We start from the raw sequence: 25,791 nt of genomic DNA on the forward strand, positions 1-25,791 counted from the left end.
ATATATATATATATATCCTAGTATTTCCTATATATAAAAGCCCAGTGACCAAAACAGTGGAACGATCAGAACAACCAGAGACCAGAATGACCACAGCCCCTCACCCCAATCAGCCACTCCTCAGCGAGCGGTTAGGGGTGATCAGGCAGGCAGAGGTGCTTAGGGGAGATCAGGCAGGCAGGCGAGTGGTTAGGGGTGATCAGGCAGGCAGAGTTCTTAGGGTTTATCAGGCAGGCAGGCGAGTGGTTAGGGGCAATCAGGTAGGCAGGCGAGTGGTTAGGGGTGGTCAGACAGGCAGGTGAGCAGTTAGGGGCCAATGGTCCCAGATTGTGAGAGGGATGTCCGAATGTCCTGACCTGCTGGCCAGGTCACCCCAAACACCCCCTCCCTGCCGGCGGGGTTGCTCCTAACTGCCCCCCCCCCCACCAGCCTGGTCACCCCTTACTGTCCTCCCTGCAGGCCTGTTCGCCCCTAACTGCCCCCCCACCATCCTGGTCGCCCCTAGCTGCCCCCCTCCTGGCCTGGTCGCCCCTCACGGCCCTCACCCTGCCAGCCTGGTCACCCCACGCAGCCTGCTGCTCAGTCCTTTGGTCGTCTCTCACTAATCCCCCTGCAGCCTGCTTGTTCAGTTGTTTGGTAGTCCCTCACTAACCCCCCTACTGGCCTGGTCGTAGGCAGCCATCTTGTTAGGGCATGAGGTCAATTTGCATATTACCTCTTTATTTTATAGGATTACCATAATTTTAGAACATTTTACCACCCCAAAAAGAAACCATATAGTCTTTGGCTAGTCTCCTCAATTTCCCCATTCCCTATCCACAAAGCCCTGGAGCACCACTAATGTAATTTCTGTCTCCATAAATTTGCCTATTCAGTACATTTCATATAAATGTAGTCTTTTCATATAATATGTAGTATTTGTGACTGGCTCCTTTTACTTAGTATAGTGTTTTCAAGGTTCATCCATATTGTAGCATGTATGTCTTATTTTAAAGCAAATAACTTTCCATTATATGGATATACCACATTTTGCTTATCCATTCATTAGTTGATGAGCATTTAGTTTGTTTTCACCTTTGGCTATTATGATTAATGCTGCCATGAACATTCATGTACAACATTTTATGTAAACATGTATTTTTATTTCTCAAATATATACCTAAGTATGGAATTGCTGGGTCAAATAATAACTTTATACTTACCCTTTTTATGAACTGCTAGACTGTTTTCTAAAGTGGCTGCATCATTTTATATTCCCATCAGCAGTGTGTGAGACTCCAGTTTCTCCACATTCTTCACAATGCCACTCCATTAAATTTTAATTATACCATTCTTAAGACACCTTAAAGCTTTGTAGATGCTTTTCTGTGTGTTTTCTCCCTCCTCTTAAATTGTAAATCCCTTAGGTGTAGCGACCATACCTTTGAATCATGAAGAAATCTGCTCTTAAAAGCTTTTCATTGACAAAGTTCACATAGGTAAAATAAACTGGAGAACTGAGATAAGACAAAAGACAAATCAAAACTTATTTTGAGCTTGAATTATCAGAAAATCTGCTCATACTAGTTGAAACATTTCAAATAATTACTCTACTGATCACTTGACTTTTCCATGGTAAGATCACCTAAAGTTAAGCTAATCTTTGTTTCATCCCATTTTCTGTGAATTGTGTCATTTTAATTAAATGTCTCTTAAAGTCAAGATACCACCTTGACTCTGAGTCACAAAATAGTTTCTCTATCACATGGAAAAGACATTTGATAATTCTGTAACCAATGGATTTTATTATTTCAAAAAAAGTATTAATATAAGGAACTAGAAACATGGGAAGAATTGTTAGAATATAAGAGTTGGATTTGTATGTAGATTTTTCAAAGTGGTAGATTTATAAACATTTCTCTCTCAAGTCAGGAATCTGAAACTCAGGAAAAATACATTATGTAAATTTAAGAATATGAAAAAAAATTAGAAGTAAGGAGGCAGTCTACTAAAAGAAACAGAATGTAGTCAATGAGAAGTTCTCCTGACAATCCCAACATGGTTTATCTTTCATGTCTATCACAGTAACTAGTGCTTAGAATTATTTTTTATGGTTGACCATTCCTACATCCCTAAATCTCTATTTGACTGCATTCACAAACTCATTTACTAATACTTATCATTAACATACTAGGAGCCCAGTGCACAAATTCGTGCACCTTGAAAGGAACTGTGGGCCTCGAGGCTGCAGTGGGCACAGGGGTGGGTATCGGCCCATCCTCTGTACCCCGACCTGGCACCTACCTCCGCGGCCTCCTGTCCCCTGTCTGCTGGCAGCCCGCTGATGCCGCTCCCACCGATGCTGCTCCCACGAGCTGACGGCCCTGGCCCCGCTTGCACCTGCTGATGGTGTGGAGCGATTGGGGCCAGTGCCAGCTGTGGGTGCGATTGGGGCCAGTGCCAAGCGCTGGCAGTGGGTTCGAGTGGCTGTTCCCACAGCAGGTGCGAGTGCCGGGTGGGAATGTGGTACGTGGGAACAAATAATTTTCAGTAACCACCAGAGGCTCGCTCCAATGACAACGACCTGCACCCTGCCTTGGTCTGGCACCCCCGCTCACCTGCTCTACCATCCCGCTGTGGCTGATGCCTGCCATGTTCCACGCTCTGCCACCAAGTGCCAACACCCGCCATGTTCTATGCACGCCCCCTGGTGGTCAGCGCATGTCATAGTGACTAGTTGTTTGGTTGTTCGGTTGTTTGGCCATTTGGTCTATTGGCATATTAGGGTTTTATATATATAGACTAGAGGCCCAGTGCATGAAATTCATGCATAAGGCGGGGGTCTCCTCAGCCCAGCCTGCACCCTATACAATCTGGGACCCCTCAGTGATGTCTGTCTCACAATCCAGGACTGCTTGCTCCTAACTGCTCACCTGTCTGCCTGCCCTATCGCCCCTAACTGGCCCCCTGTGAGCCTGATCACCCCTAACAGCCTCTGCCTGCCAACCTGATTGCCCCCAACTGCCCGCCCCGCTGGCCTGGTCACTCCCAACTGCCCCACCCTGCTGGCCTGGTTACCCCCAACTGCCCCCACCCCCCGGCCTGGTCGCTCCTAACTGCCTGCCCCGCCAGCATGGTCATCACTTAATGCTCCCCCTGCCGGCCTGGTCGCCCCTAACTGCCTCCCTGCCAGCCTGGTCACCCCTTCTTGCCCCTCTTGCTGGCCTGGTCGCCCCTCACTGCCCCACCTGCCAGCCTGGTCATCCCTCACTGCCCCCCTCTGCCAGCCTGGTTGCCCCACACAGCCTGCTGTTCAGTCGCTTGATCATCCCTCACTAACCCCCCTGCAGGCCTGGTCACCCCACGCAGCCTGGTGTTCAGTTGTTTGGTTGTCCCTCACTAACCCCCCCGGCCGGCTTTGTTGCCCACTCAGCCTGTTCTGTCATCCATTCAGTTGTTTCGGATGTGATGGCCCCTGGCTCTTTATATATATAGACAGTGCTCTGGAACTCAGACACTTACAAGAAAAAAAATCATCATGAGAATTAGCTCAGCTATCATTACCTCTCAGTCATTTGCATATAACCAGTAAGTTTTGGCTACCCGGATATTAGACAATTAGAATATCAGATAGAGCCAGGCCAGAGTGGCTCAGTTAGTTGAGCATCATCTTGTGCACAGAAAGGTTGCTAGTTCAATTCAGATCAGGGCACATGCCTGGGTTATAGGTTTGATCCCCAGTCAGGAAGTGTATAGAAGCAACCAATTGATGTTTCTCTCTCTCTCTCTCTCTCTCTCTCTCTCTCTCTCTCTCTCCCTCTCCCTCTCCCTATCACTCTCTCTCTCCCTCCCTCCCTCTTTTCCTCTCTTCCCTTCCTCTTGCTAAGCATGTCCTGGGGTGAGGATTAAAATTTTTAAAAAAGATCAGATAGATAATTTAGGCCTTTAAATGTTCTAACTTGGAATTTCCAGATTCCAGAGGCAAACATTTTACATATAAATTAAACGTTACCAAAAAGCTGAGCTAAAAAAGGAGGATAAAGCAACATACAGAGTATACAAAGAAGGAAGCACTCAAGATTCTAGAAAAATATCATAAAATTGCAGGAACAACAGAATTCTAAAAGCTGAGATTTTTTTTTTTCAGAGAAATTTGTTGTTTAAAAAATATATATGAGCTACACAGGAAACTTTTAATATAATTGTTTAATGAAATGAAAGACTAAGTCCTATAGAAGAGAATAAATTCAGTGTTTCATTGAAGTAGATGAACGCTCAGATCATGTCTGCTTAAGCCTATTCCATGCAGTATAATTCTAATATGGGTAATAAACATTCCTTCCTTAACAAAACTACTATTTTAAAAAAGATTCCTACAAATTTATTTTTATTTCATTTTAGTTACAGAGTCTAACTAGAATTAAGTCAACTCGATATTTGTATTTAAGGGAATAATGTCTTTTAAATGTTCTGGATTGTCTAACATGCACTTTGCTCAGGATTTTCCCCTTAATTTTTAAACCCATGTGTATTTCAAGGGAAATTTAATCCATATGTCCCTGACTCACTCACACTTAACTCATCAAAATGTTGTTTAATAAAAGCTATTTGATGTTGAAAAAGCCTTATGAATCTTTATAAGTCTTTCTTCTCTCTCTTTGAATTAGGAAGTTGCTTTCCAGTCATAAATAGTATACACAAAGATTCATGTTCAGCTTCAAACACAGAATTCACAAAGCTCTTAGAAACAACATTAAGCACGTGCTCATTTCTTAAAAAGCCAAAATATTTAGATTTCTAACATAACTTTTTAATTCAGTCAAAGAGTTATAAAAATAAATAAAAGCTTCACCTTGAATTTTTAACCTTCTTAGCCTGTAGCCATTATTTTTACAACATTTTTACAAGACCATTTCAGAGTCTGCAAATATTTCACTGTATCCATTTTTCTGTATTTCCAAAAATGTTTGTCACCTTCAACCGTGGATTCTGTAGTCTATAAAATTATAAACACTTTAAAGGTTCTCTTAATTGTAGCAGGATCCCTGCTAACCAAACTATGTAAATTTAAAATATAATAAAAGAACATCATTCAACTCTGTGTATTAGACATCAACCATGATGAAAATTATTTATAACATTCTTACACCTTTTTTTTAAATTTTAAAAATAAGCCATCCTTTGTTATGCTGTGCTTCACAAACTACAAAGCTGAGGTCTATTTTTTTTCTAAGACAGTATTCTAGTTGATATTTATTTTCATATATTACTTTTTAGTCTGTATGGAAAATTTTGCATAAAGCTATGACTCTACTGATGTATTGTTTTACTTACTACCCAAATGAAAAATTGGGGCAATAAACAACTCAACTATCTTATCAGTAGAACATATCTCTTCTATACTGTATGTAGGGGACTAAACTTCCATGTGCCATGGTTTTTATATGAATGAAGTATATGAATGTGGATATTAATCACCTACTGAAAATATATGGGACATCTTGTTTGTCACACTTGGAGGAAACATTATGTGAGATAACATACTGTTTTTCTAATCCCAAATTGTGGATATTAGCAAATTAGAGAAGAGGAGAGGTGAGACATTCATCATCGAATACTGCCACACTTATGAAAGCACTGGTGCTCTCTCTGAAGGACTTTAGCACTAATTCAAACATTAGGGGAATAATGGATTTTACACTGTATTTTGAAAAGTGCTAGACCAAAGGACAAAGAAGTTTTCCTGTGTACTGAAAATATTTTTATTTAATTATTTTATTTCCATGGCTTGAGGCTATAGAGACAGAGTAATAGCCTGCAGAAGAAGGTACTTAAACAAAAACAGTCAACATTAGGGATAAGTATTTACATGGCAACCAATTTATAAGTAATTATCACAGTAGAATATGCTCCATCAGTTTAAATTATCAGTCCAATAAGTTTAAGTCTAGAACTTTTTATCAGCAAAAAGATGGGAAAGTCAGGCTGAGTTTGCTGTCTATATATTGTTAAATATCTTTTCCCAGATAAAATAATTAGGCAGTTTTACTGATCAGAAGATGACTGATCATGCCCTGGCCCAGGTTGCTCAGTAGTTAAAGCACTGGCCTGCCCACACTAAAGTGTTGAGGTTCGATTCCAGGTCAAGGGCAAGTACTTGGGTTTCAGGTTCCTCCTCAGCCCAGTCAGGGAGCATTTGGGAGACAACCAATCAATGTGTCTCTCTCACATCTCTCTCTCTCTCCCTTCCTCTCTCCCTCCCTCTCTCCCTCCTTCCCACTTTCAAAAAAAAAAGAAAGAAAGAAAGAAAGAAAGAAAGAAAGAAAGAAAGAAAGAAAGAAAGGGAGGGAGGGAGGGAGGGAGGGAGGGAGGGAGGGAGGGAGGAAGGAAGGAAGGAAGGAAGGAAGGAAGGAAGGAAGGAAGGAAGGAAGGAAGGGAGGAAGGAAAGAAAGAAAGAAAAAAATCCTCTGGTGAGGATTAACAAAAAAAAAAAGAATTAGAAGAAGAAAATAAAAATAAAAAAATGAAGACGATGACTGCTCACAATGCTTTATTATTTTTTAATTCAAAAGTTGTTACTTTTTTTTAAAAGTACTAACAGATAAACAGTTAAGTATAGTTGCAGTGCTATACCAGTTCAATTTGTATATAAAGCAGAAATGTTAAGAATCAGGTATCACAACAAATTTCTAAAAAAATAAGATTGGGTTGTGAAAATGAGTCTCCATAGAACAGTCAAGCTTTTTTGAGGGGAGGGGGGTGGGAGAAGAGGGATTAATGAAGTAGGTAAATAGTAAAAGAGTTAAATGTGGATTGGCAAATGAAGCTGGGGACTCAATTTACATTTGTTGAGAAAAAATAATGCTACAGGCTGATAACTTTGCAACTCTATGAATTAGGTATACTTCATTTTAAGATATGGAAACTAAGGTCTAGACATCATGATCACTTAAAAAGCACTTGTTAATTCTGTTATATTAGTGTTTTTTTAAGTCCAAGTTGCAACCTAGCAAATTATGTGGGTTATTACCAGCATTATTTTTAAATGACATATAAGAGAAAAGAATAGATTGGAGAGAGAGCAAGATATTGAAAACCTATTTGAAGAAATAATGACTGAAAACTTCCCCTACATGATGAAAGAAATAGACTTACAAGTCCAGGAAATGCAGAGAACCCCAAACAAAAGGAATCCAAAGAGGACCACACCAAGACACATCATAATTAAAATGCCAAGGATTAAACACAAAGAGAGAAGCTTAAATGCAGCAAGAGAAAAGCAGTCAGTTACCTACAAGGGAGCGCCCATAGGACTGTCAGCTGATTTCTCAACAGAAACTTTGCAGGCCAGAAGGGAGTGGCAAGAAATATTCAAAGTGATGAATAGCAAGGACATACAATCAAGATTACTCTACCCAGCAAAGCCATCATTTAGAATTGAAGGTCAGATAAAGAGATTCACAAGTAAGAAAAAGCTAAAGGAGTTCATCACCATGAAATGTTGAAAGGTAATCTTTAGGAAACGGAAGAAGAAAAAGATTAAAAATATGAAAAATAAAATGGCAATAAATACATATCTATCAACACTTGAATCTAAAAATCAAAATAAACTGGCAAGAAATCTAATGAACAAAATAGTGGTAATAAAATAGAACCAGAGGCATGGGAACATGGAACAGAATGATGAATTTCAGGGAGGAAGGGGGAGGGGAGACAGAAAGAGATTAATCAAAGATCTTACCTATGGACACAGACAAAAGCGTGGTGAAGGCCTGGGGTGTGGTGGGAACTGGATGGAGGGGGCAATGGGGATAAAAAAAGAGGGACATCTGTAATACTCTCAACAATAAATATTTGGAGGCGGGGAAAGAATAGATTCAAATAGGAAAAAAATCATTGCACATAGTAAAGATAAGAACTGGAAAGACCTATTTGTTCTTATTCTTTGATATCAGATTCCAACTTGGCTCAGGTTGGATGTGGTTATCTAAGGAAAACAAATATATACACAATATATACTATATACAAGACATTACGGTGGGTGTGTTGAGTTAAAATACATATAAGGTTAAAGCTCCTGTTTTCAAGGAAGTGATATAGTGACGCAGTGGTTCTCAGCCTTCTGGCCCTTTAAATACAGTTCATGTTGTGACCCAACCATAAAATTATTTTCGTTGCTACTTCATAACTGTAATGTTGCTACTGTTATGAATCGTAATGTAAATATCTGATTTGCAGGATGGTCTTAGGCGACCCCTGTGAAAGGGTCGTTCAACCGCCAAAGGGGTCACGACCCACAGGTTGAGAACCGCTGGTAGAGGAAGAGCAGATAGAGGGGGGACACCCTAGATATGCAGAGGAAATCATGATTACGTAAAACAGGGTCCTTGATCATCATGTGGGTTCTGAAAGCCCTCCTGGACTGTTTTATATCTCGAGTCTGGAAGCATAAGTACAAGATTTAGAAAAACTTAAAAAGTTAGTACTGAGAATGGAAAACATCATTTGATAAAATATCACCTTCTGTGTGAAACTACTGTAGTCCTAAATTATTCATGTAAAAGTATGAAGCAAAGGAGTCTCTGAAGCAGAGACTGAGGCACTTACCTGCGGAGCTTTTTGTGCCTGGAGGAATATGGATTTTTATCCTGAAGGCTACAGTGAGACAATAAAGCATTTTAAGCATGACAATGATAAGGTCCAATTTATATATATATATATTTTTAAATATATTTTATTGATTTTTTACAGAGAGGAAGGGAGAGAGATAGAGAGTTAGAAACATCGATGAGAGAGAACCATCGATCAGCTGCCTCCTGCACATCTCCTACGGGGGATGTGCCTGCAACCCAGGTACATGCCCTTGACCGGAATCGAACCTGGGACCTTTCAGTCCGCAGGCCGACGCTCTATCCACTGAGCCAAACCGGTTTCGGCCAATTTATATATTTTTTAAAAATTGTTCAGGCCACTATATAGGTTATAGTTTTAGGATGCCAAGACTTGAGGTAAAAGGCTGTTGTTGTCCAAACCAGAGTGATTGAGAGACTATACTAAATTGGTAGTCACAGGAAAGAGAAGGGAACAGCTACAAATAACACTTAGAAGATAATATATGAAGGACAGTGATAATTGACTAGTTGTGGGGAGTAAGAATGAGAGGAATTTGGTCTTGGAGAAGAAGTGATTTAAAAAAGTATTACAGGGATCCCAACATGGGGGCTGGCCAGACTGTAGTGAAAGAGAGAGTGAGAGTGAGTAAAAGAGTGAGAGGGGAGTGTGTGGACATGTATGGTGTGTGTGTGTGGGGGGGGGCAGTTAGCTCTCACAAGAATCTCGGGGCTGGTGGATCAGGCTCTCCTGGACAGGGAGCCCCTGCTATGGCCACAGGCACTCCCTGGATGGCAGGGCTCTGGCACAGAAACCACGCCATCATAAAGGGGGAAGCAGCAGAGACCAGGAGCACAGCCTCATCACGACCCAGACTGGCCTTGGACACTACCCCAACATGCACAGTGAGCCGCTCACCAGCCATAACTTGCAAGGGACTTTTGCCGTGCCCCTACAGTGAGTCACACACCAGCTGGCTTGGGACATCACAGGAAGTCACACACCAGAGGAACTGTGTGCATGCCCAGGCTGAGGGACCAGATCCATGGGGGAAGGGAGTATAACTCAGAACAGAGACAATAAAGGTGTGAAACTCAAGGCAACCCAGCCTCTGGGCTAAGGAGTCCATGGCTACTGGACTACTAGGGCCTTCAACCTCTTGGACCTCAATCAGGTTGCCCAGGGACAGTGACTCACATGTACCTGCCCTAGAGAAGCTTCCAGGAGACCTAGGATAGATACACCAAGGGACAAGATTCAACAACATCAGAGCAAAATCCAGCAAAACCCAATCTTACTGGCAGCAAGTCAGAGAAGAGATCCTTCCCACAAACAGGACATCTGCAATCAGGTGGGCAGTAAAACACACCCACCGTATTCTCTGAAAGCTAAACAATACCTCACGCTCCTAAAGCCCTGCCAGAAACAGACTTTTGAGGGATTAAGATTGACAGCTGGCTGACAAGTAAAGGAGGGCAGAGGTGAAGCCCAGGGAGCCAAGGGAACATTGCTGAACCAGGCTTGAGCCACATGAGGCTAACAAGGCTATTTTAAAGGGCAGATTGACCTCTCCTGCTTGTGGCCAAGGCCTGTGGAGACAGACACAAGTATTGGATCAGTTGATCAATAGATTGCCTGGAGCAGCAAGCAGCACATCCACAACAGCTTGCATGATGAGGTCAGAAATGAGTCACATAATCAGACAACGTGTGAGGAGATTCCATACAAGAAAGGGAAAATAACATTCAAGACCCAGCTACATCAGGAGGACACAAATAACTCAAGTAGAGGGCTCTCCTAGAACACCCAGCTCAGGCGATCTGAGAGACTGCACCACTGGGTCCCACAAAACACCTTCTACATAGGACCACCCCCCCCAAAAATCTGGGTGGCATAGCAGTTTGATCTAAGACATAGAAACAAATACAAAAGGAAAGCAAAAATGGAGAGACAAAGAAACAATCCCCAAAGAGGGGTGGTGGGGGAGGTGGAATCGCCAGAAAAGTAACTAAATGAAATGGAGGCATGTAACCTGTCAGACAAAGAATTCAAAGTAAAAAAAAAAAAATGCTCAAAGTCTGTTATTATCAGGGATTTGCAAATGAAAATGACATCTGTCAGAATGGCTATCATCAACAAATGACAAGTGCTCTGGAGGATATGCAGAAAAGAGAACCCTAGTACACTGCTGGTGGGATTGCAGACTGGTGTAGCCTCTGTGGAAAACAGTATGGGGTTTCCTCAAAAAATAAAAAATAGAACTGCCATTTGACTCAGTGACCCCACTTCTACGAATATATCCTAAGAAATCAGAAACACCAATCAGAAAGGACATATGCACCCATATGTTCATAGCAGTGCAATTTACAATAGCTTAGATTTTGAAATAGCATAAGTGCCCATTAGCTGGTGAGTGGATTAAAATACTGTGGTACATCTACACAGTGGAATAATATGCTGCTGTAAAAAACGAAAGAACTTTTACCATTTGCAACAGCATGGATGGACCTGGAGAGCATTATGCTAAGCGAAATACTAGTAAGCCAGTCAATGAAAGATAAGTATTACATGATCTCAGTCATATGTGGAATCTAATGATGAACAAAAACTGATGAACAAAAATAGACCCAGAGACATAGAAACATTAAACAGACTGTCAAACCTCAGAGGGAAGGCAGGGGAGGGTGGGTGGATAGGAAGAAATAAACCAATAAACTTGTATGCATATATATATATATATATATATATATATATATATATATATATATTAGAGGCCCGGTGCACAAAAATTTGTGCACCGGCCGGGGGAGTATCCCTCAGCCCCACTTGTGCCCTCTCACAGTCTGGGACCCCTGGGGGGATAACGACCTGCTGGCTTAGGCCCACTCCCAGGTGGCAGAGGGCAGGCCCAATCCCTAGGTGCCTGCTCCACAGCCCCTGGTCGGGCTCAGAGCAGGGCCGATTGGGGAGTTGGGGCGCCATCCCCTGTCATGCACAGAGCAGGGCGGATCAGGAGGTTGCGATGCCACCCTCAGTCACTCTCAGGGTAGGGCCGATTGGGAGGTTGGGGTGCCGCCCCCTGTCACACTCAAGGCAGGGTTGATGGGGAGGTTGCGGTGTCACCCCCTGTCACGCACAGAGCAGGGCCAATCGGGGTTGTGGCGCCACCCCTGTCACACACAGAGCAGGGCTGATCAGGGGGTTGGGGAGCTCCCTCCTGTCATGCACAGAGCAGCGCGGATCAGGAGGTTGTGATGCCACCCTCAGTCACACTCAGGGTAGGGCCGATTGGGGGGTTGGGGCACCACCCCGTCACACTCAAGGCAGGGTCGATGGGGAGGTTGCGGCGCCACCCCCTGTCACGCACAGAGCAGGGTGGATCAGGGGGTTGGGGCACCGCCCCCTGTCACCCACAGAGCAGGGCGGATCAGGGGGTTGGGGCACTCCCCCCTGTCACACGCAGGGCAGGGCCAATGGGGAGGTTGCGGCTCCACCCCGTCACACACAGAGCAGGGCCAATCAGTGGGTTGGGGAGCTCCTCCCTATCAGGCACAGAGCAGGGCCAATCAGGGGGTAGGGGCCCCGCCCCCTGTCACACACAGAGCCGCAGGGTGATCAGGGGGTTTGGAGGCTGCCCCCTGTCATGCTGCTCCAGGGGCCAGGAGGCCCCCCCTTCAGGGTGGGGGTCCCCACTGGGGTGCCTGGCCAGTCTGGGTGAGGGGCTGAGGGCCATTTTTAGGCTGGCGGGTGACTGAAGCTCCCAACCTCTCCTTTTTTTCTTTTTTTTTTTTTTTATTCTGGGATTTATTTGCCTTCTATGGCTGTCACTGAAACTGAGAGCCAGCTTTAGCTCTGAGGCTCGGCTCCAGCTCTGAGACCTCGGCTGCTGAAAGCAGGTTTCTGGGCTTTGTTTACCTTTAGTATTTGAAACTTTGTTGCGACTCCAGCTCTGAGATCCCAGCTGACTGAAAGCAGGTTTCTGGTTTTTTTTTTAGCTTCTATATTTGCAACATAGTTGCTTAGAGAGCAGCTCAGAGGCCAGCAGCGGCAGGCAGGGAACCTTGGCTTCCTCCTTCACTGGAGCAAGCAAGCCTCCTGTTCGCTTCAGCTGCCTGGCTGCCGGCCGCCATCTTGGTTGGCAGTTAATTTGCATATCTCGCTGATTAGCCAATGGGAAGGGTAGCAAAGTTATGGTTAATTACCATGTTTCTCTATTATTAGATAGGATATATATATATATATATATATATATATATACACAAAACCAATGGACACAGACAGTAGGTGGATGAAGGCCTGGGCTGGGGTTTGGGAGCAGGCTGAGAGAGGTCAATGGGGGGAAAAGGGGGACATATGTAATACTTTGAACAATAAATAATATTAAAAAAGAAGCTATTACATATATGTGGGAATGTAGGAGGAAAAGTGTCTTAGGGTAGAGAGGAATGAACATAATTCGTTAAAATTGGTCTGTTAGATATCTAAAAATTTCAAATGCATAATAAAGTTTGAAATTTGAGAGTCAAGCTGGGCATGGAATTCATAATTAAAATCAGAGATCACCCAAGAAAAGTGAGAATACAAAAAGAGAGGAGCAGTAGGCCAAAGTCAGATCCCCTGTGTAACAAGTGTAAAATGGCAACTAAGGATACCTTGAAGGAAGTCAGGCAGTAGGCGAACAAGAGAGTATAGTGTGCTCTAGAAGTCAAGGAACTCTGGTTCAGCATTTTTCAAACTGATATTCCTTAGAAGCATAGCTTTTGAAATATGTTAATGTAGGAAAAATGTATACTTTAATGTGTATGGAAAATTCTGGGTTTAAAAATGTCACATGCATTGTTTTTAATGGACTTTTCCAACTCTTTAACTTGTAAATAAATTAATATGTACTTCTCTAACACTTTGGCCTAAGAAGAGGTTTAGGGTGAAGCCAAAAGGAGTGAATAGGAATGAGGAACTAAGAGACAAAAACTGATGTCTAGAAGCTTCACAAAGAAAGGGAGAGACAAAGATCAAAGAGTAACTAGAACTGACAGGGGAAAGTATGACCAAATCCCACTTAGAAGAGTAACTGGCTTGACGAGGATGAAAGATGTATTTTCTGAAACTGGAGAAAATTTATGAATGCAGAGGCAGAAAAATATTTAAACTGAGAAAGACATCAAGATAAATGACAAAATTTTATTTTTCTCCAAAATATGAATACTTTATTTATTATAAATTCAGAATGGGCAAATGTTTATGAATTTTTCTAGGAAGAGGCCATATATTTAACCATCTTCTCAACGAGATGTGTGACCCCCAAACAGGATAAAGATTGCTATTCTGCACTATATAACCTGAGATTTCATCTTTGATTCCTTAACCTAAAAAGCCTGACATTCAAGGCTTTGTGTGTTTTTTCAGTTTAGTCTCACTACTCCCCTTTATATCCTAATCACTGGCCAACCTTATTTTGTCCTGTTCAAATTCTCTTCCCTTCTTACAATTCTCTCTGCCCACATAACCACCTGTTAAATCCGACCTATCCATCACAGTTAGTTCAGAGGCCACTGCCTCATCCAGTCCCAGCTAAACCCTGCCCCTTCCCTCCCTCACACCCCAACAAGAAGCTGGCAATCATCATAGTTCTATGAATGTCTATAATTTTTTTTCTGTCCCTCTCTTGGGAAGAGGTAGTAAAAAGCCCTGACTTTGGACTCAGATAACTAGATTTGAATTCCATCTCATCATTTACTAGTTGTATGACTTCCCCTACATTACTTTGCTTAGTCTCAATTTCTTATCTGTAAAATAGAGATAACATCAGTACCTATCTCATAGATTTGTTATGAGGAATAAATAAGATTAGTTAATGTAAAGTGCTTTAACAATACTAAGCTAAACCCTCTCTTTCTTTTTTTTTTTTTTTGTTTTACACTTGGTATTTTATTTTTTTTATTTTTATTTTTGCTACTTGATGATTTGATTTTTACATCAGAGCTTTTTTTTCACAATTTTATTTTATTTTCTTTTTCTTTTCTTTTATTTTTTTAAATTTTTTTATTGCTTAAAATATTACAAAGGGTATTACATATGTGTCCTTTTTTTAAAATAATTAAATCTTTATTGTTCAGATTATTACATTTGTTCCTCTTTTTTCCCCCAAAAACTCCCCTCCTCCCAGTTCCCACCCCACCCTCCGCCCTCACTCCCCACCCACTGTCCTCATCCATAGGTGCATGATTTTTGTCCAGTCTCTTCCCGCATTTCCCACACCCCTTTCCCCCCCAAGCATAGTCAGTCCATTCCCTTTCTATGTCCCTGATTCTATTATAATCACCAGTTCATTCTGTTCATCAGATTATTTATTCACTTGATTCTTAGATTCGCTTGTTGATAGATGCCTATTTGTTGTTCATAATTTGTATCTTTACCTTTTTCTTCTTCTTCCTCTTCTTAAAGGATACCTTTCAGCATTTCATATAATACTGGTTTGGTGGTGATGAACTCCTTTAGCTTTTCCTTATCTGTGAAGCTCTTTATCTGCCCTTCAATTCTGAATGATAGCTTTGCTGGATAAAGTACTCTTGGTTGTAGGTTCTTGGTATTCATCACTTTGAATATTTCTTGCCATTCCCTTCTGGCCTGCAAAGTTTCTGTTGAGAAATCAGCTGACAGTCGTATGGGTATTCCCTTGTAGGTAACTGAGTTTCTTTCTCTTGCTGCTTTTAAGATTCTCTCTTTGTCTTTTGCTCTTGGCATTTTAATTATGATGTGTCTTGGTGTGGTCCTCTTTGGATTCCTTTTGTTCAGGGTTCTCTGCATTTCCTGGACTTGTAAATCTATTTCTTTCACCAAGTAGGGGAAGTTTTCTGCCATTATTTCTTCAAATAGGTTTTCAATATCTTGCTCTCTCTCATCTTCTGGCACCCCTATAATTCTGATGTTGGTACCCTTGTAGCTGTCCCAGAGGCTCCTTACACTAGCTTCACATTTTTGGGTTCTTTTTTCATTTTGCTTTTCCAGTTGGGTGTTTCTCGCTTCTTCGCATTTTGAATCTTTGACTTGATTCTTGCGCTCCTCTGGTCTGCTGTTGGGAGTCTGTATAATATTCTTTATTTCAGTCAGTGTATGCTTACTTTCTAGATGGTCCTTTATCACACCATCGAGGGTGTCATTAGATTTCCTGTACATCTCATCAAGTTTATCGACAGACTCTAGAAGCCTCTTGAGAGACCTCAAAAGTGTGGTTCTGAACTCAATATCCTCCCTTGATAGTTTTGTCCTGTTTCTTTGTCTCCGCATTTTTTACGCTTTTTTGGTACACCCCCTAGTGGTCTTTGTGCGCAGTCTTGTTGTAGTTAAGCCTTGATTGTTGTAGTTAATACTAGAGGGATTTGACCTCCAGGCCGACTGGCTGTGTTAATCAGCTGTGTCTGCAGTGGAAGAACTTGTGTCCTCTAGGGAGGTGCTAATCTAGCCTTTGCCTGAGGCTATCCGGCAAATGCCTCTGTGCAGGGCTTGGGCGGGGCGGGTCCCACGGGCCCAACAGGGCGGAGGAGGGAGCAGTTATGGCTGCTCTCAGTCCGTCCCCAGGGGCTCTGCCTCTCTGTCCCAGCAACCGCTGCAAACCTCGGAGGGACCGAAGCCAGACAGTCCCGCTTCTCCCGTTTGAGTCTGGGTCCCTAGAGACTCGCCCGGATCTGGAGCTCAGAGTCTGAGGCTCCCTCCGGATTGAAACAGACAACCGCGCCCTCAGCCACCAGCCTGCGCTGCGCGCACTCCGCACCTTAGTATTTTACTTCAGCACTGCGCCTCCTCTGATTCCCGGTTCCTCCTAGTTGTAGAACTTCCACTCAGCAAGCCTTCCTGTGGTTCTGGATGATGTCAGTTCCATCTTTTAGTTGTATTTTTGAAGTGGTTGTTCGAGGCAGCAAACTCCAGCGTTAACCTATGCCGCCATCTTGGTTTTCCACCCTCTCTTTCTTATGTCAAAATTGTTCTTGTATGTCTTATGTTTACGCTGTAGTATAAGTTCTTTGTGGGTGAAATCCATGATTTTTACTTACTGTATTCTTTCTTGGTGCCCAAGACAGTGAATATTTTTTTGTTGACTACATGAATGAATGAATGCTGAGTTAAATATGCCTAAGCATTTAATTTACAAAGAGGAAACAACTTACTTACTCAGTAAAATATGGCAGTTATAAAATTTGCTATTTAAAAATAAATAGTATGCATGTGATACAGCTAGAATAACCAATTACATTATAACTCTCATTGGTTCTCAGCATATTTTTAAATTTGTGCTTTCTTTAAAATTCAGTCTTTCATATTTTTAAATAACAAATTGAAATAAATTCCAGAAAAATATAAAAAATGTAATCTGTTTTAAGTGAGCTTTTTACTATGACATATACGTGCAAGAACGGTGTAATTTTGTATATTCACTTCCATAAAAATAGATTGCATGCTATGTGACAGATATTGTGTTATATGAAGAAGATAATGCTGTCTTCAAGTAGCTTATGCCAACTGGGAGAAACAGACTTCTAAACATATGTATTCAAGGTATTATAAATGCTGCAAGTAAAGAGGTTCCCAGGAAATTATGGAAACCTATAGGCAAGGCACTTAGTCCAAACAAGGGTTGCAAAGACATAGTCCTCATTGTCTAATAGATTTAAATCAGAGATTTAAATTTAAACCTCTGGTTTATTCACTCAGCTAGTCTAGTAGGAATTTACTCTTCTCCATCATTAAATGATATCCTAGGACTATAAAAGAATCAGTACTCCTCCAGAAAGTGAAAAATGTATTCCATATGCTAACTAAATGTGACATAACTAGAAACACAAATGTCAACTGACTCACCTATTGAATCAAAAGGCAGAACAAATGATCACATAAAACTCTCTTATTAGTATGTTTTTGTGCTAGAAAATAACTCAGTAATATTTTACTTAGACTATATATGCTTTGTAAGCTTTCTCTTTTATAGTTATTCATTGCCTTTGTTGAATATGCACTACTTTTGTTGGTTTATCTGTTCTGCAGACATATTGAAAATCATAAATGGTAGTATCAGATTGTCTCTCAGTATTTAAAAAAAATATTTATGCCCTAGCTGGTTTGGCTCAGTGGATAGAGTGTCGGCTTGCGGACTGAAAGGTCCTGAGTTCGATTCTGGTCAAGGACACATGCCTGGGTTTCGAGCTCGATCCCCAGTAGGGGGTGTGCAGGAGGCAGCCAATCAATGAGTCTCTCTCATCATTGATGTTTCCATCTCCCTCTCCCTCTCCCTTCCTCTCTGAAATTAATAAAAATATATTTAAAAATATATATTTTTATAAACACGTTAAATAAGATGTAATTTTAGGGGTTAGTGCAAAATAGATGTTCTACCATGATTAACATATTTTGTTAAAATGCAGTCTTCAAAGGCTTTCTGTTTCTGTTTCAGACTGTTGTATGTTGAGTTTTACCAAAGATTGGTTTACTCAGATCTGAAAAGATTAATGTGCCTTGTTAAGCACCTGTCTCATTTTTTACAGTAATAATGTGAGCAAACTGGTGCACTCGGGATGATTAGCTATTGTTAATCTCAGTCTAAGGATGGATTATGTTTAAGAAGTCACCAACAGGCACAAAGAGCCAATTTCTTCAGCACAGTGAGCTTTGTAGTATAAACTTTGGGTTTATAGAATGTTTATAATAGTTTTGGGGGTGTGTGTGTGTGTGTGTGTGTGTGTGTGTGTGTGTGTGTGTGAATTAAGGGAAGTGGGAATAATGCTGAAAGTTAAATTCATAATTCTTGAAGTATGTATCCTACTAGTTGGTCAGGTGATATTTTCCTAATTTAAGCAAAATGATTCTATAACTATTTTTAAGCAAGAAAAGTTTTTGAAAATTTCAGAGGATCACATAATATATTTGGACCATTATCAATATTCTTTGCATATAAGAAAAGAGTCACTGTCTGGAGATTGTATAACTATATTTTTTCCTTGAAGCATTTTATTTTATTTATATAGTTATTATTTTTGACATATCATTGCTTTATTTTTATTTTTTATAATTTATCTTTATTGTTGAAACCTTAAAGCATTTTAAATGTTTGAAACCCAGGGAACTATCCTGAATTATAGCCATCTAAGATTTCAGCAGCATTTTCCCCTTAACTTCCCTCTCCCCCAGGCACAAACACAAACACCTCTGTTTTCTTAATGCCTAATAAAGCTTTCCTAGGATTCCAAAACAAAGTTCCAACTTTCTCATATACTTCACTAATTAAAGTTATTTTGAGATTAAAGCATTATATTCTTTTAATTCTATGGGGAAAATAATATAAGTTCAAAGTATAATAAATAGTTTAGGTATGTGTAACTTACTTCGGCTGTGAGTTATTTTCCTACAAAATTTATCACTGTAAAAATAATTATAAAAATTTACTTCCCTATATTTTTGTCTGAATATTTTTTGGAATATGCTTTCACACTAAAAGGATTTCCAATGTTATTTCTTCTAAATAATGTCAAGATTTTAAGTTTACTAATTTTACAAAGATTAGACCATGTTTATATCCTAAAATAATAATCTATTACATGTTCCAAAAACAAATTGAACATATGGTTTCAAAGTAACTGAGGTTGGGGAAAATCCATATTTTGTTAATATTAAACTAAATTTAGAAAATATTCAAGTGATTCTAAAATACATTATAACTCATGTACACTATTTTTTGCCAATTTAAAGTCATCAATTACTTGTAAGGATGCCAGTTTTAATTAACTTCAACTCTTTGTTCCTATACCAGTATATAGGGTGGGGCAAAAGTAAGTTTACAGTTTTGAGTAGGAGAAACAGTGTTTATTCTTGTGTTATTATTTATTAATTATTGTATTATTAATCCATATGAACAATTATTAATCCATTCCTTTTTGTTCTTTATATTGAAAATTTAATTGCCATAAATTGCCTTTTTAAAATTTATCTTTATTGTTGAAAGTATTACAGATGTCCACTTCCCCCCCCCATTGACCCCCTCCACTCTTCACCCATCCCCCCCTTCCCTAAGCCTTCACTACACTATTGTCTCTGTCTATGGTTTATACATATAAGGTCTTTGGTTAATCTCTTCCCCCCTCAGTCCCCTCAGCCTTCCCTCGGAGATTCCTCAGTTCGTTCCATGCTTCTATGTCTCTGGATCTATTTTGTTCATCAGTTTATTTTGTTCATTAGATTCCACATATGAGGAGATCATGTGATACTTGTCTTTCTCTGACTGGCTTATTTCACTTAGCATAATACTCTCCAGGTCCCTCCATGCTGTCTCAAAGGGTAAGAGATCCTTTTTTTTTTTTTTTTAAAGCTGCATAGTATTCCATGGTGTAAATGTATCCCAGTTGTTGTTTTTCAATCCATTCATCTACTGATGAGCACTTGGGCTATATCCAGACCTTCACTATTGTAAACTGCATTGCTATGAACATAGGGGTGCTTATATTCTTTCTGATTAGTGTTTTGGGTTTCTTAGGATATATTCCTAGAAGTGGGGTCACTGGGCTGTTCCATATTTAATTTTTTGAGGAATATTTTTAGTGGCTGTACCGTCTGCATTTCCACCAGCAATGTACTAGGGTTCCCTTTTCTCCACATCCTTGCCAGCATTTGTGGTTTGTTGATGGTAGTTGGCCAAGAGACATATGAAAAAATGTTCAAAGTCACTAATCATCAGAGAGATGCAAATTAAAATGACAATGAGGTATCACCTCACACCTGTCAGAATAAATTGCCTTTTAATTGCTAGAATGCTATTGACTCCCCCTCCCCCAAAATGATTAATTCCTGGTGTCTGAGAAAAAAAGAAGTAGCCCCTGACCTCTGGAAAGTGGGCTGGCCCTTAAAACGGAGGCCTTGGTATTGTTGGGAGTTGGCCTGGAGCTCATAGCTAGACCATGGTGTTCTCCTTTTGGACACAGCCTCACAGAACACCAACATCAGACAAGGCCACGTGATGATGATGTGAGGCGAAAACAACCAGACAAAAACAAGTTCATTCCCATACTACCTAAATATTGAACATCTCTTCTGGCTAATAATATGAGTGACTGCTACTTCTTTGCCAATTGCAGCTGCCTTGATCTAGTTCTCCCTCCCTTTAGATAAGATTTATTAAGACACCCAATCAGAATTATCCCTGACAGAGTCCAATCCAGAATAAAGTCCTGCTTCCTTCCTTGAATCCTTCCCAAAATCATTTAACCAAAGCCCAAATTCTATAGGAAGTCCTTCCAACATCCACTTGCTAAGTCACACCATTTCCTTTGTCTCCCTTGTTGCAATGAGCAGCAAACCCAATTTTTTCAATTATAGATGTGTTTCTGGTGGTCTTTGGGCAAGAGGATATTCTCACATTCATAGCCGAAAATTGTGAATATTGAAGTATAAATTTTATGTAAAATAACTTTGTAAACTATAAAGTTCTATTAAAAAGTTGATGTATTAAGATTTCTAGGCTTAGAATTTTGTTTTCAGTAAATTCATCCAAACCCATGAATTTTTTTTAACATTCTACTTTTAAAATATATTTCATGAATAGTTCCCTTCTCAAATATAAAACATATGTTATTTTCTACTCTAGGTTTACAATCTCAGCGGATTAAAGACTCTATGGCTCTAAAGAGAATTTATTCTTTTAAACATTCTTTGCACTATGTTTGTGAATTAACCTTTGTTTTAATTCAGATTTTAAATTAGCATTAAAATGAAAAGTTATATCCCTCTCCTTCTTTCAAAAATAGTAATGGATCAAGATTTCTTAAACATTATATTCCCAATTTAAAAATGTAAATGATTTTTCTTTTTCTTTAATTACCACTTTAGATGACACAGCTTTAAAGTATTATAGGCATCAATAAGGGGAGGAGGTTTTGTCCCATCCATTTCTTTAACCGTACTTTATTATTTGTCATTCATATGCATTATATTTTATCCTTTTATTGCTATAGTAGTGATTGGATTGAATATATCTACATTCAGGTCCCCAACTCACTACACTAATCAAATTAGAGGTTAAATTTTTACCAATTTATCTTCTAGAATAGAACCTGCTGGATCACCATTGCTCTTGCTTCCAGAGATGCTGCCCCGTTTTAACTTTTTTTTTTTTAAAGGGATAGAGGCTTTCAAATACCCACATCTTCCAGATGGAAGGTCTACTGGTTTGTGATTGTTCCTTATATAAATATCTTAATATGAGATCCCTAAAATGAGGGTCTCCCAAAAGGGATTAATGTATAATCCCCTCTCTCTATTGCTGTAGTGGATTAACTCTGTATTCTCTCTGTGACTGGTTTGCTTCCTGAAGGCTACAACAAAAAGACTCGGTGCTCCTTAAACATGGAATTGGAAGTGTAATTGAATACTAGTATTTCCAAAGGACAAGGGTAAAAATGACACACAAAGCTGAGTATTTTATGACGTGACTTTCTTAAAGAAGGACCCGTTTGAAGCCCTTTTATAAACCCCTATAAAATAGCAATTCAATAGAATAAGATTGGAGTAAAATCAAAAGGTAGTGCAGTGTCCTTTCAGAAACACAAAGAAACATGTAGAGAAAATGTGTTACCTGTTAAAAGTTTACAGAACTGTATTTGAAATTCATAATATATTTCAGTAAATCAGTGTGTATGGTTTTCATAATGTGTTTCATGATATATTTTCAATTTTTCCAATTTAATTGTTTGGATCTGTTGAATTACTTTTTAAGAGAAAGAAGTACTTTGCCATTTTTTATGTTTTTGACCATTCTTGGACTCCAATTGCCAGAAAGCTCTATTAAACCAGAAATCACTATCCTTCTGTGTTTAGAATAAGGACTTTCCTAAGGTTTTATTTAGCAAGGCCCAACGATGAATAAGAAGATATTTTGTTTCTGATGTGAATCACATCACCTTCTTTCTCACCTTGTTCTAAACAAGAGTAAACATGGGTTTCTCCAGAAGGGAAATCAAAGAGTGGCATCCAAAGGAGTCCTGGTAGTTTAAGGGTTAAGGGAGCCGGTTGGATGCCCTGGCTTTGGGGATTTTGAGCTAGGCTTGGGAGGCAGGGGCGCTTCTGAGCGACCGAACAGACCCTCCAATGAACACAAAGGAGGGTCTGGGGAATAGAAACCCAAATCCACTTGTAATCATACAAGAGATTCAGGCATAATTACTTGAGCAACCTAGATTAAGATTGATGAGTCTTTAAGTGGCGCTTCAGATCGACCGCTTTGCCCTTTGGAAAGAAAAACCTCACGGAGCCAAGGTGGACCCCTGACTCCGCTGGCTCTGAAGCGGAAGCTGCAGGCCCGAGACCCCAGCCGGGCCCCTTGCGGGCTCCAGGCGGGGAGAGAAAGCAGTAAAATAAACGAAAGGGTTTAGTGTTCCTCCGACCAGACAGGCAGTCACGGTCCAGGGTGTAGACTGACACTGACACAGTTTGCTTCACATCCACCCCTTTTAAGCGAGACGGAAGCCGGCCTAGTCCTCTCGGTGCCTCTGGCGACAGAAAGGCCGGCTTTGTGCGGCTGGTGGCGAATTCCCGGTGCTTGTCCCGGAGCGCGGTCACCTCCACGGCCCGCGCCTCCCGCGCTGCTCGCGTGGCCGTACGAGCTGCTCCGCGAGGTGCCGCCGCGAAGGGCCCTGACCTCAATGTCCACAGGGGACCCTCCTTTTTATCGCTGTTTTGCTGTTATTGTGACTCCTTTGACTAAAATGCAAGTGAGGGGGAAATGGAAAAGAATGCAATGCGTCCTTGCTACCGAAGAATGGACGTTATTTCTGATTTCCTTGTCTGTAGTCCAGCTAAGAATGCCTCCCCTTCCGGGAATCTTAAACGAACTGCTAAGCAATCCCCCTTTGTACTATTCTAATATGCGAAATTCTTAATTTTCAATTCTAACTCAGATGGAAGGGATTTGAAGTAAGCACCTTAGTAGACACATTGCCTAAAAATCTTTTGCTGCAGCTTGCTTAATTCCTCTAGTTAAAAAATTGAGAATTAGAACTTTTCGGCTGTTTTCCTGAGAATCGTTTTGTTCAAATGTCTTAACAATTTCACCATCTTTTGACTGGTTCTCTGTTAGAAAAATCACTGCTATGAGTTTTTTTTTTTTTTCTACATAAGAAATGTATTTAATGTCCGTGCGCGCGCGTGTATGTGTACGTGGCACGCCTCGGGACACCGATATTAATCCTCCTGCAAGATGCAAACCCGTAGTGCCTTGGACTTTCTATATTACCATCCCGCCGGCTTCACACCTCCCGCACAGCCCTTGGGGAACTCTGCTGCCTAGTTTACGGGGCTTTACTCAAGGACTGTTTCCTTCCAGCAGTGCTGACTGCCTAGGGTTTCGGACAGCCGGGGTGCTCCGTGCAGAATCGGGCCTGGTAGAGTCCTTACTGCACTTTTTAGTTAATAACAGCGTCTCACCAACCATGTAGGATTTCTAGGAGGAGGTTGCAAACTCATTTACTAAGGGTTACTTATTCGGTTCTCTGGCCTATTGGGTTTTTATAAAAAGTATTTATTTCTAGTGTCGTTTTAAGGTAATTTGTGAAAGCTAAGCTGACCTTATCTCGCATGAAAGGAGCTTGCTACATAGTATAAGCACCATCTTTTTGGTGCATCTTTAAAAATAAAAGCTTGTGGGTACCACTCTGGGAGGAAGCCAGAGAGAGTCACAGGGACTTAGCCTGACTAGAATGCCCTTGTCTTTCAGGCCCAGTGGTCCTCAGCACGCCTGCCCAGCTCATCGCTCCCGTGGTGGTAGCCAAAGGGACTCTCTCGATCACCACGACAGAAATCTACTTCGAGGTAGATGAGGATGACCCCGCCTTCAAAAAGATCGACTCTAAAGTGAGTTAAAGTGATTAGGCTACAGTACTGGTGGCTTTGTGGGAGGAAGTGTTTTTCAATTTTGCTGGGTTTTAAATGACAGTGGGGGAGGGGAGCAGATTCCCATCTTTCTCATAGAAAATAAAATGAGTGAAGTAACACATGCTTTATTTTATGAGATTGAAGACTATATTAACGATTTTAAATTCTGTATTACCAGAGCAGGCACATTTTAACAGTCTGTCTATGAGTGCCTTTGTGTGCATTTGGGTAGATCTGGTAGTTAAGCCAATTGCTCCCAAGTCCCTGTGGTACAGAATCTCAGGCTCTCTGAGAAGACTGGGAAGGGTTTTATGAAATTTCTTAGAGATCACTTTTAATTTCCAAAAATGTAGATTGCAGTGTGAATTATTATTGATTGAAAGGTTATAAGGAAACTGCAGGGAGGGGGTTACATTTAGATATAAATTAATCTCCATTATTACATCCATTTTTTATTTCCTGAAATAAGAATGGGTTTTACATGTGAATTTAAAAGGAAGATAAACTGATTCTCTGGAAAGTTTTGACTTAAAATGTGTATATACTAGCGCTGGGATGTTTAAAGTTTGTATTCTTCTCTGGGTGTAATGCAGAAAATACACGTTTGGAGGATTTGAAATGCATATTTTATTTGTTTTTTATGTCTTGTTTAGATTTTAAAACCTGAATATTAGGGCAACTCTACACCTCTGCACTTTCTTCTGCAATCAATTTTATTGTTATTTTAACTTGTATGTATGTACAATTTGTAAACTTTTTTCCCTGAGGTTAAGAATTCAAGAACAGAAGTGTCATGCTAGATATTTAAGAATCATTTTACAAAAGTCTTCCTTTAAAGTAGTTTTCAGAGACAATTATTCTAAAATAGTCAAAGATAAATGCTCCCATAGATCCAGAACTTTATCCTTTCTATGTAAATTTTATATAGAAATAAAGCATTATAAAATGCTATTTGTAGAATAGCAATTGAAATTCTAAAATTTACCCCCACTTGAATTAACTAATAACCTTAAGGCCATAGGTGATTAGTTCTTCTCAGCACTTGTTGACTATTAAAATACTCTTTGAAGGATTGTTACAGGACTTCTTTCACTTCTAGATCCAAAAGAATTGAATTTTACAAATACGTGTAAATATAATGTATTTGACTTTAAATAATTTAAAGTTTGTCTTTATGCTTTTATTATTAGCTAGCCCTATAAAGTAAAAAGAAATTTTGGATTTCTGATTAATTTACTCAGCTATTTGAACACTGCATAAAATAAGGTCTGACATTAACTGGTCAGAAATTATCTT

The 25,791-nt window shown here is 40.3% G+C and overlaps 1 protein-coding gene across 1 annotated transcript in view; it reads left to right on the forward strand.

Annotated features, from left to right (window-relative positions):
• Positions 1-25,791, forward strand: part of NBEA (neurobeachin) — a 928,080-nt gene that overhangs the window by 619,501 nt on the left and 282,788 nt on the right. Inside the window, exon 40 of the mRNA XM_006083617.3 lies at positions 24,338-24,474. Within this exon, the coding sequence (XP_006083679.1) occupies positions 24,338-24,474 (137 nt within the window). The remainder of the gene's footprint in view (positions 1-24,337; positions 24,475-25,791) is intronic.

The sequence above is a fragment of the Myotis lucifugus genome, unplaced genomic scaffold (assembly GCF_000147115.1).
Source record: "Myotis lucifugus unplaced genomic scaffold, Myoluc2.0 scaffold_7, whole genome shotgun sequence".
Lineage (NCBI taxonomy): Eukaryota > Metazoa > Chordata > Mammalia > Chiroptera > Vespertilionidae > Myotis > Myotis lucifugus.